This window comes from Thamnophis sirtalis, unplaced genomic scaffold (genome assembly GCF_051295495.1).
Source record: "Thamnophis sirtalis isolate CommonGarterSnake01/CBP01778 unplaced genomic scaffold, rThaSir2_p1.2 scaffold_8, whole genome shotgun sequence".
NCBI lineage: Eukaryota > Metazoa > Chordata > Lepidosauria > Squamata > Natricidae > Thamnophis > Thamnophis sirtalis.
Genome location: NW_028261388.1, coordinates 12,790,883 through 12,806,313, shown reverse-complemented (window position 1 = coordinate 12,806,313; position 15,431 = coordinate 12,790,883). Strand labels below are relative to the sequence as shown.

General features: G+C 43.9%; 1 protein-coding gene across 1 annotated transcript in view; it reads left to right on the top strand.

The window, feature by feature from the left end:
* Positions 1-318: 318 nt before the first annotated feature.
* MTMR2 (myotubularin related protein 2) overlaps positions 319-15,431 on the top strand; it is a 50,854-nt gene continuing 35,741 nt past the window's right edge. Inside the window, exons 1-2 of the mRNA XM_087721118.1 lie at positions 319-681; positions 12,117-12,222. Coding sequence (XP_087577244.1) covers positions 596-681; positions 12,117-12,222 — 192 coding nt within the window. The 5' untranslated portion in view covers positions 319-595. The remainder of the gene's footprint in view (positions 682-12,116; positions 12,223-15,431) is intronic.

The window sequence follows — 15,431 nt, the reverse complement described above, 5'->3', positions numbered from 1 at the left end:
GATAGATAGATAGATAGATAGATAGATAGATAGATAGATAGACAGGCCAAGACAGAGATATAGATTGATAGATGATAGTTAGTATATATTCTACCTACCTGCCTATTACCGCTCTCAATCTCTAGCTCTATAAATATTGATCAGTTGATGCTAGGACAGGGCAAAGGGAATCCAACACGACCGACCCATTCCCAGCCCCTCGCCCAGCCCCCCGCCCGTCCGAGGCGTGTCGCGCGCAGCCCGGCAGCTCCTTAAGAGCGAGAAGAAGCGGAGAGGCGGGCGCGCGCGCTCCCAAGCCCTCCAGGCGGCGCGCTCCCGACGAGCATCCCGCCGCAGCCTCCGGCGCTTGGCCTTCTCCCGGCGATCTGGTGGTGGAGATGCGGTGGCGGGCAGCCGCCTCCCGAAGGCTTGGAGGAGGGACCGTCGGGCGCGTCGCTGCCTCCCGTCCCTGCGCGCTGCACTGTGGGCGAAAGATGGCAGCTTCCTCAGCCCCTGTCGGCTCCCCGGCGCTGTGACAGGCGGGCGCCCTTGCTTGCTTCCTCTGGCCGCCCGGTGGGAGCCCTCCGCCGGCCCCGCTGCTCCGAAGCCGCCCGAGATGGAGAAGTGCTCCAGCTGCGAGAGCCTCTCCTCCAAGCCGGCGCCGCCGGCTACCCGCCAGCCCAGCTCGGATTCCCTCTCCAGGTACCGCATCTCTGCCGGGGCAAAGAGCAGAGGAGGCGGGATGGGCGGCGCGGATGGGGAGAAGCAGGGATTGTGCTAGACCAAGATTCGTGGTTTGATCTTGGGGAAGGAGAGATAAGGCAGATGGGGTGGGGTCTAATCCGGGTTTTGTTGGAGGCCCTGAAAGGCTGGATGTTCTCCCAGCTGCAGGGAGCAACTGATGGGGAAGCTGGAAAGGTTGGGCGGATGCTTTCATTCCCTTTCTGTCAGCCTCTCTCGTTGTGGACTGCAATCTTGCTGGTCCTCGACTTAGGACCACAACGGAGCCCAGCGTTTAGGTCGCTGAGTGAGAAATGGGTGAAGTGCGTTTTGCCACTTTTCCTACCATAGTGGGTTAAGCGAATGGCTGCAGGGGTTAAAATGAGTAACACGGGTTTGTTAAGGGAATCTGGCTTCCCCCCTCCCCCTTTGACTTTACTTGTCCAAAGGTCACAAAACGGGATCAACATGAAACATACACACACACACACACACACACCCTATGAACCAGTGGTGAAATTCAAAATTCTTTATTGCCGGTTCTGTGGGTGTGGCTTGGGAAGGAGACTGCAAAATCCCCATTCCCTCCTCACTCCGGTGGTGGGTTTCCAATTTTTTACTGCCGGTTCACTCGTTCATGTGTGCAGGTGTGATGCTCTTGCGCATGCGCAGAAGTGTCTGGGTCGGTGGGCAGAGCCTCCCGCCGCCGCTACTGCCAGTTCGCCCGATCTGGGCCAAACCGGGAGCAACCCACCTTTGCCCCACTCCTGGGGGAAGGATACTGCAAAAACTCCATTCCCTCCCCACTCTAGGGCCAGCCTGAGGTGGTAATTGCCAGTTCTCCAAACTACTCAAAATTTCCACTACCGGTTCTCCAGAATCGGTCAGAACCTGTTGAATTTCACCCCTGGTTTGATTCCCTTTCTTTTGCAATCTTGTTCCAGGCTGCAATCTTGCTTAGACAGGTAGTCCTCGACTTATGACTCAGTCGTTTCTTCCCCAAACCCCCACAACTTTAACCTTAGACGGTATACTGTGGACCTCATCCCATTCCTAAGAGGTCTGTAAGGGGGCCTGCATAAGCGCATCAGCGTGCCTACCGTCCCTGTCCTAACAACCCCATTTATTCATATCCATTTCATGTATTCATAATCTTGTACAGTATATACTTATATTTATTATCTTCCACGCACTTGACAAAGCAAATAAATAAAATAAATAAATAAAAGAAACGGAGCCCAGCATTTAGGTGGCTATGTGAGAAATGGGTTAAGTGTGTTTTCCCACTTTTCCTGCCATGTGAATGGCTGCAGTGGTTAAAATGAGTAACACGGGTTGGTTAAGGGAATCTGGCTTCCCTGTTGACTTTGCTTGTCCAAAGGTCACAAAAGGGGATCAACACGACACCACCACCACCACCACCACACACGGGGCATTCATAAATATAAACCAGTTGTCAATAATCCAGCCATGTGCAACAGCTGTCAAAAAAGCCAACACAGTTCTAGGCTGCATAAACAGAGGGATTGAATCAAAATCACGTTAGGTGTTAATTCCACTTTATAAAGCCTTGGTAAGGCCACACTTGGAATATGACATCCACTTCTGGATGTAAAAAAGATGTGGAGACTCTAGAAAGAGTGCAGAGAAGAGCAACAAAGAGGATTAGGGGACTGGAGACTAAAACATATAAAGAACGGTTGCAGGAACTGGGTATGTCTAGTTTAATGAAAAGAAGGACTAGGAGAGACATGATAGCAGAGTTCCAATATCTCAGAGGCTGCCACAAAGAAGATGGAGTCAAGCTATTCTCCAAGGCACCTGAGGGTAGAACAAGGAGCAATGGGTGGAAACTAATCCAGGAGAGAAGCAACTTAGAACTGAGGAGAAATTTCCTGACAGTTAGAACAATTAATCCGTGGAACAGCTTGCCTCCAGAAGTTGTGAATGCCCCAACACTGGAAGTCTTTAAGAAGATGTTGGATAGCCGTTTGTCTGAAATGGTGTAGGGTTTCCTGCCTAGGAAGGGGTTGGACTAGAAGACCTCCAAGGTCCCTTCCAACTCTTGCTATTGTATTGTATCCCTGACTATGGGGATACTGCAATGGTCATAAGTGTGAAAAATAGCAATAGCACTTAGACTTATATACCGCTTCACAGGGCTTTTACAGCCCTCTCTAAGCGGTTTAGAGAGTCAGCCTATTGCCCCCAACAATCTGGGTCCTCGTTTTACCCACCTCGGAAGGATAGAAGCCTGAGTCAACCTTGAGCCTGGTGAGATTCGAACTGCTGAATTGCAGCCAGCAGTTAGCTGAAGTAGCCAGCAGTGTTGTACTCTAACCAATGCACCCTCTCGGCTCTAAAACTGGTCGTACGTCCTTTTTTTTCAGTGCCAATGTAACTTCAATTGGTCACTAAGTGAACTGTTGAACGGACTACCTGTATTCCAGTTTGAGGACCAGGGCCAATCTCAGGATTAGGATTTCTTGCAGCCGGATCTTCTGGATGTTTTCATCCTAGTAGGTTTAAGCAGCATTATTCCGGAAGAATTGGGGGGCGGTGGGGGGGCATGCTTTGCACACTTACTTGAGAGCAATTAAATATAAAGCCCTAGTAAGACCACACCTAGAGTACTGCATCCGGTTTTGGTCACCACACTACAAAAAAGATGTTGAGACTCTAGAAAGAGTGCAGAGAAGAGCAACGAAGATGATTAGGGGACTGGAGACTAAAACATATGAAGAACAGTTACAGGAACTGGGCATGGCTAGCCTAGTGAAGAGAAGGACTAAGGAAGACATGATAACTGTGTTCCAATATCAGGGGCTGCTACAGAGAGGAGCGGGTCAAGCTATTTTCCAAGGCACCTGAAGGCCAGACAAGGAATAATGGATGGAAACTGAGCAAGGAGAGATTCAACCTAGAAATCATGAGAAATTTTCTGACAGTGAGAACAATCAACTAATGGAACAGAAGTTGCCTTCGGAAGTTGTGGGAGCTTCATCACTGGAAGCTTGGACTGCCATTTGTCAGAAATGGTGTAGGGTCTCCTGCTTGAGCAGGGGGTTGGACTAGATGACCTATAAGGTCCCTTCCAACTCTGTTGATCTGTAAGGTTATTTACTTCTGAACAACTTCCACCAACCTGACCATTAATGTTCTCTGTAACCCATTGCCCAAGGAAGGTATAAAATCCAATGAAAGGGATTTGGCTTTGATTAAACTTAACCTGTAGCTTCACTGTCCCAAAGGTGCTTTTTCTGAAAGGCAACTGGTTTTTTTTCTTGAAGACCTTTCGCTTCTCCTCCAAAAAGCTTCTTCAGTTCTTCAGTTTCGCTTCTTTGATGAGAAGCGAAACCTCTTCAAGGGGGGGAAAAAATGAAGTCCCGTTGCCTTTTTGGAAAAAGCACCTTTGGGACAACTGTGACCTGGGTGGCCGAGCATCTCCATAGACTGTAGCTTCACGGTTATAAAAGAGGTTGAAAGATTAGCATGCTTTCCAAAATTTGTGTTCTCCAGATGCGTTGCTGTGTATTGTGGGAGCTTTTCCCCAACATATCTACAAGGGAGTTTGTTGGTAAAAGGTCCTTGACTTGGTTGCTAAATTTATTTTCTGTTTTCTCACGATTCACCAAACATTCTTATCATCACATGGTTGGGATCTAACCAAAAGCAATAGGATATGTGAATGCATCTGCTTTACAGGTAAATTCTCAAATGAATGCCCACAATCTGGGACCAGAATTTCTGTTACTAAGCAAGATGGTAGCTAAGTCAGCTGAATTGCCTCATGCTGGCCCAAATTGTTTTCCCCTCCCAACCTACCATGCCAGGTCACTTAACCTTGTGAAGATCTGGAAAGCAGGCTCCTCTCCAGCCTTGTGCACTCCATTCAGCCCTCCGTGGGCCTCTCCTGGCCCATTGCAGGCCAAACTGGACCCTCTAGAGGCTGGATCCGACCCTTCGAGGCTCTGTTTGGCCTTCCACGAGCCTCCATGGGCCTTTTGCAGGCTGAAAGGGAGCTTCCAGGGGATGGAACTGTAAGTTTAAATCAAGGACTATCTGTATCTATGGCTAGACCTACATCCTATATCTGCATATCTGTATATGCCTGTCTGTCTGCCTGTCTATCTATTATTTCTATTATTTATCTATTCTATGTATGCATATTATCTACCTACCTACCTATCTACCTACCTACCTACCTATCATCTATCTATCTATCTATCTATCTATCTATCTATCTATCTATCTATCTATCTATCTTATCTATCTATCTATCATTTCTATTATTTATCTATTATCTATGTATGTATTTTATCTATCTATCCATCTATCTATTATTTCTATTATTTATTATCTATGTATGTATATTATCTATTCATCTATCTATCTATCTATGTATTCTATCTATCTATCTATCTATCTATCTATCTATCTATCTATCTATCTATCTATCTATCTATCTATCTATTATTTCTATTATTTATCCATTATCTATCTATGCATATTATCTATTTACCTACCTACCTACCTATCATCCATCTATCTATCTATCTATCTATCTATCTATCTATCTATCTATCTATCTATCTATCTATCATTTCTATTATTTATCTATTATCTATGTATGTATTTTATCTATCTTTATCTATCTATTATTTCTATTATTTATCTATTATCTATGTATGTATATTATCTATTCATCTATCTATCTATCTATCTATCTATCTATCTATTATTTCTATTATCTATGTATGTATTCATTCTATCTATCTATCTATCTATCTATCTATCTATCTATCTATCTATCTATTTATCTATTATTTCTATTATTTATCCATTATCTATCTATGCATATTATCTATTTACCTACCTACCTACCTACCTACCTACCTACCTACCTACCTACCTACCTACCTACCTACCTATGTATTTATCTATTATTTCTATTATTTATTTATTATCTATGTATGTATATTATCTATCTATCTATCTTTCTATCCATCCATCCTCTGTCTATTCTGTATCTATTATTTATCCTGTCTTGTCCTGTCTGTCTGTCTGTCTATCTATCCATTTATCTATCTATCATCTATCTCTATTATTTATCTATGTATGTTATATTATCTATCTATCATCTATCTATTTCTATGTATCTATTATCTATATATGTATATTATTTGTACATGTATATTATTTGTCTGTCTTGTCTGTCTGTCTATCTGTCTGTCATCTTGCTTAGCATAGAAAATACATTAAGGAAGAAACAATGGAATACGTCTTTATTATATATCTGTTTGAGCTCTTGCCTTTTCAATTCAAACAAGCTGATCAAGGCAGCTAATAATCCAAAGAAACCCATAACCAGATCAGGCGAAACTAATCATTGCAATATAGAAACGCAACTTTGCACCATTGAAAAACCATCTCTGATGGTTAAAAAGTTGAGGTTTTAACAAAGAAAGTGAGGGACCGATGCTACCCTTTAGAGAATGCCAACTGAAAAGCCCTCTCCTTCAATCTCTTCTTATTCCTTCCCCAAAGAGAGACAGGCATTCAAGTCACCAGAAATTAAAAGCTTAGACCAGCACTTTAAAAATCTGTATGATCGCTGCTCCCCAGGTGGTAGCACTAAGAACTAATAATTGGAAATGTCTTCAGAAAAATTGGGGGAAAAAACCACTAAGTGATTTTTCATGATATAAAACCAGCCAAAAGTTAAAAAAAAAAATAACCACAATGAAGAGATAGTGAGGAGGAGATATTCTAAAAATTCAGGTCAAGCAAGTAGGCAATTTTACCCATTCAGTTAGCAACAAAAAAGATTAAATATCTTTTCTCTCCTCTGCCCTGCCAAAATCTCTGCCTTTTCACTTTAAAGGCTAAGGTAAAGGTTCCCCTTGCGCATATGTGCTAGTTGTTCCTGACTCTAGGGGGCGGTGCTCATCTCCGTTTCAAAGCCGAAGAGCCAGCACTGGCCGAAGATGTCTCCGTGGTCATGTAGCTGGCATGACTAAACACCAAAGGCACACGGAACGCTGTTACCTTCCCACCAAAGGCGGTTCCTATTTTTTTACTTGCATTTTTACATGCTTTCGAACTGCTAAGTTGGCAGAATTTGGGACAAGTAACAGAAGCTCACTTCGTTACGTGGCGCTAGGGATTTGAACTGCCAAACTGCCGGCCTTTCTGATCGACAAGCTCAGCATCTTAGCCACTGAGCATCCCTGTTTTCATTTTAAAAGGAGGGGAGGAAAGTACCAGATCCACTTAAGGAGTTTAGTCTTATGCTCCCACCTATAAATTCAAGCATATTGTCAATTCCATACAGTCTGGAAAGAAACGGGCTTCCTTTGTTTTTTTGAAAAGACAAAAATTAATGCTCAATATAACATTAATCAAAGATCGATCACACTAGCTAAGTGCATTGTTACGGCCTAAAAGGCATATAAAACTTGGAACATAAAGCCAAAATATCTCTTGCGTTGCTATTTATAAATGCTAAAAAAAAAAAAGAAGAAGAAAAGAGGAAAAACAAGTTAAAATAGAGGGGGGAAAAATAACTATTAAAAATAGCATAGATAAATATCTGGTTTCTGACTTCCCCCCTTCATTGTAATCCAACTGATTTATAGTGTTTATGTACACAAAATTTAGAAAGCTTGCCCTTTCTCTTGCTGCATGGGTTAGAATATGCAGGGAAAGCATTTCTTGCTTAAATCTAGTTAAAACTTCCATTATGTGTGTATACTTCTTCAAGTTAAAGTTTTAATCAGATTTTGTTAGTAAAGTGTCTCCCCGTCCTCCCCCCAGTGTTATAAGCAAAGGAGGCTTTTTAAGGAGAAGATAATTCTACAGCTAGTACCAAGGAACTGGGTTTAAGCCGTTTTGACTCATGAATGGCATGATTCAACAGCAACCAAAGGTTATTTCATAGGAAACATGTGTTGAATTTCAATGACCGGTTAGTTTTCTGTAATGGGAGGTTAACAATCGGAGCTTTGTTTACCAAGCAGACTGACTTTTAACTTGGGCGCTTCTTCCCAGCCACGAATATTAAAAACAACAAGAACAGCCAATCCTATATGAGCAGTGCTTGGAATACTGTACACTATTGTACGACAGAAGGGATGCGGCGGCTCAGTGGCTAAGACGCTGAGCTTATCGATCAGAAAGGTTGGCAGTTCGCTGGTTCGAATCCCTCGCGCCGCGTAACGGAGTGAGCTCCCGTTAACTTTGGAAGTTAGTTTGGAGAAGATTGTTCTAGTGGGGTAATCAAATAAAAACAATTCCCGCGTAAGTGTGTCTGGGCCAGATTAATCTAAATCATAGCATATCATATGGTTATCCAGGAAAAACTGCAGCAATAATACTGCATCTGGAGAATGACTAGCACTGCAGAGGATGTGAAACATTTTTGTGGATCAAAAAACATTTAAAAGCCACCTTGTATATTTACAAAGCGATCTGCTGTCTTTATAGCAGAAGGTGATTTCCCCCCCCCCGCCCCCTGTTGCTAATTAAAAATCTAGACGTAAAACTGGTAAAAAGAGAAATCTGCTCTGAAATGGATTGTATTTGTCCAATATCTAAAGGGACGCAGTGGCTCAGTGGCTAAGACGCTGAACTGGTTGATCAGAAAGATTGGCAGTTCGACGGTTCGAATCCATAGCGCCGCGTAATGGAGTGAACTCCCGTTACTTGTCCCAGCTTCTGCCAACCTTAGCAGTTCGAAAGCATGTAAAAATGCAAGTAGAAAAATAGGAACCACCTTTGGTGGGAAGGTAACAGCATTCCATGTGCCTTTGGTGTTTAGTCATGCCGGCCACATGACCACAGAGATGTCTTCAGACATCACTGGCTCTTCGGCTTTGAAACAGAGATGAGCACCGCCCCCTAGAGTTGAGGGGAACCTTTACCTTATTATACGACAATGGCCAGCATAAAATGAAAATTTTGATTTTTCGTATAATAAAAAAATAGTAAAAAGAACGAAAAAGAAAACCTAAAACCCCGCCCTAAAGTTAAGTATTATAAATGACTTCTGACATCCCCTCTCCCACAACAGCTCATTACACTCTTATTGTCCCTTATGCCTTGTAAATGTTTTGCACATCCCCTCGCCCCGTCCTTTAATCCTCGTCCTTCTAAATCTTCCAAGCCAGAATTCAATTCAGTTTTCTCTTATTTCAGCAAAAAGCCTGTAAAAGGTTTTCACTTTTCTTTTTTTTAAAAAAATGTGGCTGTTTTTAGAAAAAGCTCACTCAATGGCAAATAAAGGTAGTTCCTGACTTACAACCATTCTTTTACTGATCATTTAATGGCACTGAAAAAAAATGAGATTGATGGTTTTTTACACTTATATGACTGTGGCAGCACTCCCATGGTAGGAATAAGGAGGGAAATTACTAACTGTAGTTCAGCAATATCTGAAGGTTCACTTTCTCGTCTCATAAGGAAAGATATGATCTAGATCAAGGGTAGTCAACCTTTTTATACCTACCGCCCACTTTTGTATCTCTATTAGTAGTAAAATTTTCAAACTGACCACCGGTTCCACAGTAATGGTGATTTATAAAGTAGGGAAGTAACTTTACTTTATAAAATTTATAAAGCAGAATTCCAGCAAACCCCTACCGCCCACCATTAAAGCTGGAACGCCCACTAGTGGGCGGTAGGGACCAGGTTGACTACCACTGATCTAGATCATGGGTGTCAAATTCAAGGCCCGTGGACTAGATCCAGCCCACAGGGTGCTTAGATATGGCCTGTGGGGCCACACTGGAAATAACAAAGGACCAGCCCGTGGTGCCTCTGCTAGCAAAAACGGAGGTTGGGAGGGCCACGCACTGCACCCTGGGCCCCATTTTCAGCCACAACAGCCTCCTGCAGCCCTCTGCCAAGAAAAAAACGGAGCTCTGGAGGACCTCCGTTTTCACTGTCAAAGGGCTGCAGGAGGCTGTTGCAGCTGAAAACGGGGCAGCGGGGAGTGCATGGCCCTCCCGGGCTCCGTTTTCACTGGCAGAGGGCTAGAAAAACAAACTAAAAACAAAACAAAGGAGAAATTTGAGCATGCAAGAAAGGAGGAAGGGAAAGAAGAAAGAAAATGAAGGACAGATGAGAAGAGAGCAAGGAAGGAAAAATAAGGAAAGAGGGGAAGGAAGAAAGAAAGAGAATGAAGAGGAGAGGAAAAAGAAGAGGAGGAGGGCGGGAAGAATGAAGGAGATTGTAATGAGAGGGAGGGAGGGTCTGATGGAAGTCCTGTCTTAGCATTTGGCCATCACATTTGGCCCCCTACATGAGTGACATCGAGCTGGCCATGCCCACCCTGGCCCCACCTACCCCAGCATTCCAAGGTCAACCCTGATGTGGCCCTTAATGAAATCGAGTTTGACACCCCTGATCTAGATAGGTCAAGAAAGGACCTCAAAGACCATCAACTAATTCATTCTGATACGGCTACACGAAGTTCACGACAGGTTGGGCTGTTCTTATAAGAGACTAATTTAATGTGCTTGAATAGGATAGTTCAGTTGAGGTTCTTTGTCCAATGAGTGCATCCGGGACCCAGATTATTGGGGGAAATGTGCAAATGATGTCTATGGAGATTCTCAGTCATCCAGGTCGTGGTTGCCCCAAAGGTGCTTTTTTTCAAGAGGCAACTGGATTTTCTTGGTTTTTCTTTGAAGACCTTCCGCTTCTCATCCAAGAAGCTTCTTCAGCTCTGATTTTTCATTGAGAAGTTGGAGCTCTGCTCTCTGCAGGATGTTTTCCACCCTGTGTCCTTTCACTGTTGAGCACAGGTGCAGGCTGATGGGGATGACTCTGTGTTGACCGCATCTCAAACTGAACTGCAAATGGTTCCTGTACTGTGCAATTTTTCTGGAAATCCATTCATACCCCTACACCATTTGAAAGGTGTTCATCCCAAAGTGCATAGCTAACTGTCTATGGAGACCAGTGACGTGCAGTGAGGTTTATGGCTGGTGAGGCAAAAAGAAAGAAAGCGGTTTTTGCCCTCCCTGCCTCTCCTACCACCTTTCTTCTGAGTGAAGAAACAAACACACATGCACACACACAAATTACTTACAATTACTTACAAATTGCATTAATTTTGAATTCCTCCCCCTCCCTCCAACCCACATACCTTTTCCAGCTGTTTCACAATCACAGAGGATTTCAACTCTGCTCTTGCCTGCCATCATGAAAATGTAAAAATATAAAAGGAAAAAGGCAAGAGCTGCTGAGGTCAGGCTGGGTTAGCTGCTGCCAGAGTCCTCAATGGATGACTCTGCTTAACTGTTTAAAAAAGCCTCTAAAAAAAAACGCCCTCTATAGGAGGAGGCAAGAAAAACCACGTGCCTCATCTACATAAGGAATTATTCAGCTTTTAACCCTTGCTTAACTCTGCTCGAGTGATCATAAAGATAGACTAAATGAGGAACGTGGTTCTCCCGCCTCCTCCTGTAGAGGGCACTTTTTAGAGGCTTTTTTTAAACAGTTAAGCACCAAGCAGAGTCATCCACTGTGATTCTGGCAGCAACTACCTCAGCCTTTTTCCTTTTATATTTTTTTTTTCATGATGACAGTAGTGAGGCTCTGACTCTCCTGACTGCATGTCACTGATGGAGACTCCATTATCCAGGTCATGGCTGCCCCAAAGGTGCTTTTTCAAGATGCAACTGGACTTTCTGGGGTTTTTGGTTTTGTTTTTTTTTGAAGATGTTTCTCTTCTTGGATGAGAAGCGAAACATCTTCAAAGAAAAAAAATGGAAAGTCCAGTTGCCTCTTGAAAAAGCACCGTTGGGATATGCAAATAATGCTTCTACACTGTAAACTGTCCAGGAAGTGCTGTAAATCTCTATGTGCAGCTGTGGTGGGCTGCTGCCAGTTTAACAACCGGTTCGGTGAGCATGCATTTAACTTGTATGTGTGCTTTGCATGCGCGTGCAGCGCTGAAAATGGAGCATTTAGAAACTCAGCTGCTTACCTTTCAAGTCAGCAACTCTAAGTAAAACAGCTGGGGGGGGGAATCGGCTGTGCTGGGTGCTTGAGATGAGCTAGAAAGCAGGAAATAAAGGACAGGATAGAACAGGGGCGGATGGGTGGTGCCAGCTGATTGTGGGAGCTACCAGTTCACCTGAACCTGTCCGAGCCGGCTGAATACTACCTCTGATATGCAGAATATAAGCCTAAATGTTACTGCTATTGCTATCCAATGTATGTCATTTCAAGGAGAATTTCTCCCTGTTCTGAAAGCTGACAGCTTGAAGGTGAATGCTGGGTCTGTAAGATAAGCCGATAAAGGAGTTTTTGTTGTTGTTGTTGTTGTTGTTGTTTTGGTCTACACAACTCTACAAAATCAAAAGGTTGTTTCTAGATTTTTCTTCTTTTTCTCATCCTTGTTCCTCTAGTGCTTCTACGTCTCATTCGGATCATTCAGCGCACACCAAATCAGCTTCGGTCATTTCGTCAGATTCTATCTCCACTTCTACCGAAAACTTTTCTCCTGATTTGAGGGTAAGCACTGGAGTTGACCAATGCCTTAGCAGAGGCCTGGGGTGAATAAGGTGTACTATGTACAATTAAATTTAGCCATCAGTAGACACATAGACATTAAGAACATCTATAGATCATGCAGGAAGGGAAGTGGCTCAGTGGCCAAGACACTTGTCGATCAGAAAGGTCAGCAGTTGGGCGGTTCGAATCCCTAGTGCCGCGTAACGGAGTGGGCTCCCGTTACTTGTCCCAGCTTCTGCCAACCTAAGCAGTTCGAAAGCATGCAAAAAAAATGCAAGTAGAAAAATAGGGACCACCTTTGGTGGGAAGGTAACTATGTTCCATGCGCCTTCAGCTTTTAGTCATGCCAGCCAAATGACCACGGAGACGTCTTCAGACAGCGCTGGCTCTTCGGCTTTGAAACTGAGATGAGCACTGCCCCCTAGAGTCAGGAACGACTAGCATGCATGTGCGAGGGGAACCTTTACCTTTACCTTTATAGACTATGCAAAAGATACTATCAACCAGCCCAAAAGAGAAAAAGACTTCAGCACTTCTCCACCAGTAATCCCATCACCCAGATCAGCATAGATTTAACACCATCTGATTAACTTCAATCAAGTAAACAATACCCCTTCAACAACCTGCCAAAGAGCCATCAGTAAACAGCCCAATCATAGAATCTCTAAGACTGCCCCCCATCGCCCACAGAGGCAGGCAAAAGTCACTAGAATATAAACTGACAGCAAACAGCACTCCTTACTAGCAGTGATGATGTTACTTAGTTAGAGTAATGAAATGTCTGAAAGAAATCTTAGAGATCCTCAAGGACCCCTCAAATGTGTACATATAAAGTACACACTAAATGAAAGGTACCGTATATACTCAAGTATAAGCTGAGTTTTTCAGCCCACTTTTTGGGCTGAAAAAAGCCGCCTCGGCTTATACTCGAGTCAGTGAAAAATTTGCCCGAAATGGAGGAGAAAAAGGGGCGGGGCCATGCCGCTGGGTGACGCTCGTGAATGGCCCGGCGCCCCTGTGAGTTTCCCCTCCCTCTGTGTCAGTTTGCTGCGCAGAGCGCACCGCACCATCCCCCCTCCTCACGTTCTAATGTAATGCAGGGCTGTCTTACGATTCCCCTTCCTCCCCCTCCTGCCGCTCTGCAACGATGTCCCACCTCCTCCTTGTTATGACAAGCAGCCACATAGCGATGTCCCACCTCCTCTGGTACAGTGATCCAATGATAGGAATCACTGTGCCGTGTGTCATAGGAGGCGGGACATCGCTCCCGTGGCTGCACGGGACATCATTACCAGTAGCTGTGCTGCATTTCCCACCCTAGGCTTATACTCGAGTCAATAACTTTTCCAGTTTTTTGTGGTAAAATTAGGTGCCTCGGCTTATATTCGGGTCAGCCTATACTCGAGTATATACGGTATTCATTCAACCTAAATTCAGAAAAGTCCTCTTCTAATAGCATTTTTAATGTGGGAGGAATGTTTCTATTTCACTTTGGGTTTTTTTGGTGGTCAAATACACGTTGAGGTCAGCCTGTATTCGTCCATCATAGAATCTATAGGAGGGTTCCCATTGCCTTTTGTTTTCTTGGAACGATCTTATTTTTCAAATTCATGGTTTAGCCCAGTGGTGGTCAACCTGGTCCCTACCGCCCACTAGTGGGCGTTCCAGCTTTCATGGTGGGCGGTAGGGGTTTGCTGTAACTCTGCTTTATAAATTTTATAAAGTTACTTCCCTACTTTATAAATCACCATTACTGTGGAACCGGTGGGCGGTTAGAAAATTTTAATACTACCAGAAATGCAAGAGCCGAGGTGGCGCAGTGGTTAGGGTGCAGTACTGCAGGCCACTTTCAGCTGACTGTTATCTGCAGTTCAGCGGTTCTAATCTCGCCGGCTCAAGGTTGACTCAGCCTTCCATCCTTCCGAGGTGGGTGAAATGAGGACCCAGACTGTGGGGGCGATGTGCTGACTCTGTAAACCGCTTAGAGAGGGCTGAAAGCCCTATGAAGCGGTATATAAGTCTAACTGCTATTGCTATTGCTATTGCTATAAATACAAAAGTGGGCGGAAGGTATAAAAAGGTTGACTACCCCTGGTTTAGCCTTTCCTCTGGGATGCAACTTTTCTAGTAGTTTTCCACCCAGGTACCAACATGGTCCAATCCTGCTTGTCTTTAGGGAGATTTGCCAAATTCACCAGATGCTGCCCTATGCTATCACTGATACTATTATGTGTGCTCACATCCTCAGTGCTCCTTGGCCCAGGAGGAAAATATAACTGCTTTTCCATGAACGCTTCCTGTTATGTTTTGACCTGGCACTTAGGAATAGGAAACGAATGCCACATTAGTTGAACTCACAGCTGATCCTTTTGTTAGCTTTGGACTTTGGGTGTGTTACATGTTGAGACCATGTGATGTAGCTTTCATGCAAAACCCGTTTATATTATATGGCCTATGATTAAATGTAAAAGCAAGCAAGCTACTATAGTGGAAACAAATATTTATTTACAATACAAGATATTCTTAACTGAAAATTATTCTGTTGCTTATAACTAGCAATTGATGTGGTTCAGACTACGTATGAGTTATTTCCACAAATAAGTAAAATTTGCCATTCTCTTTTTCAGATAGATATAGATTAATGATGGATGGATGGATGGATGGATGGTGTTCAGACCTAGGCTTCCCAAGAGCATGAAGCAAACTCCTTGTCCCAACAAAAACTCCTTTTATTAATTTACTGTGAATTCTGGTCATTCATATCCAGCAAAGTCTTTCAAGGGAGGATTTACAGTCACAGACCTTATCTGGCTTGGAGAGCTGCCAGGCCGATATCTGCAAAACTTGGCAAGGAGTCTCAGAGAGTCACGAACCAATTAAGCAAACTAATTGTCTTCTGCAAACTCCACTCCCCTTTTGCTCCTCTTTTATTTCCTCTGGGAGGGGCCATTCATCGTCCACCTGTGGCCTTACTCCCAAGTCAACTCCTGTTCTTTAGCTGTTTCCTTCGTCTGACAACCCTGTGCATGCGTACACTGGGAACAGGCTCCAGCTGTTCATCTGCTTCACTGATGTCTGATCTGAAGGCAGCTGGTAACTAGCATATGGCTCTGGCCCCCTGTCTGCCTCCGACACAAAGCCCTTCTCAGAGCCTTCCCCAGACTCCAGGACTGGCTCATGTTCCTCCCCAACCTCCTCACTGTCCGAAT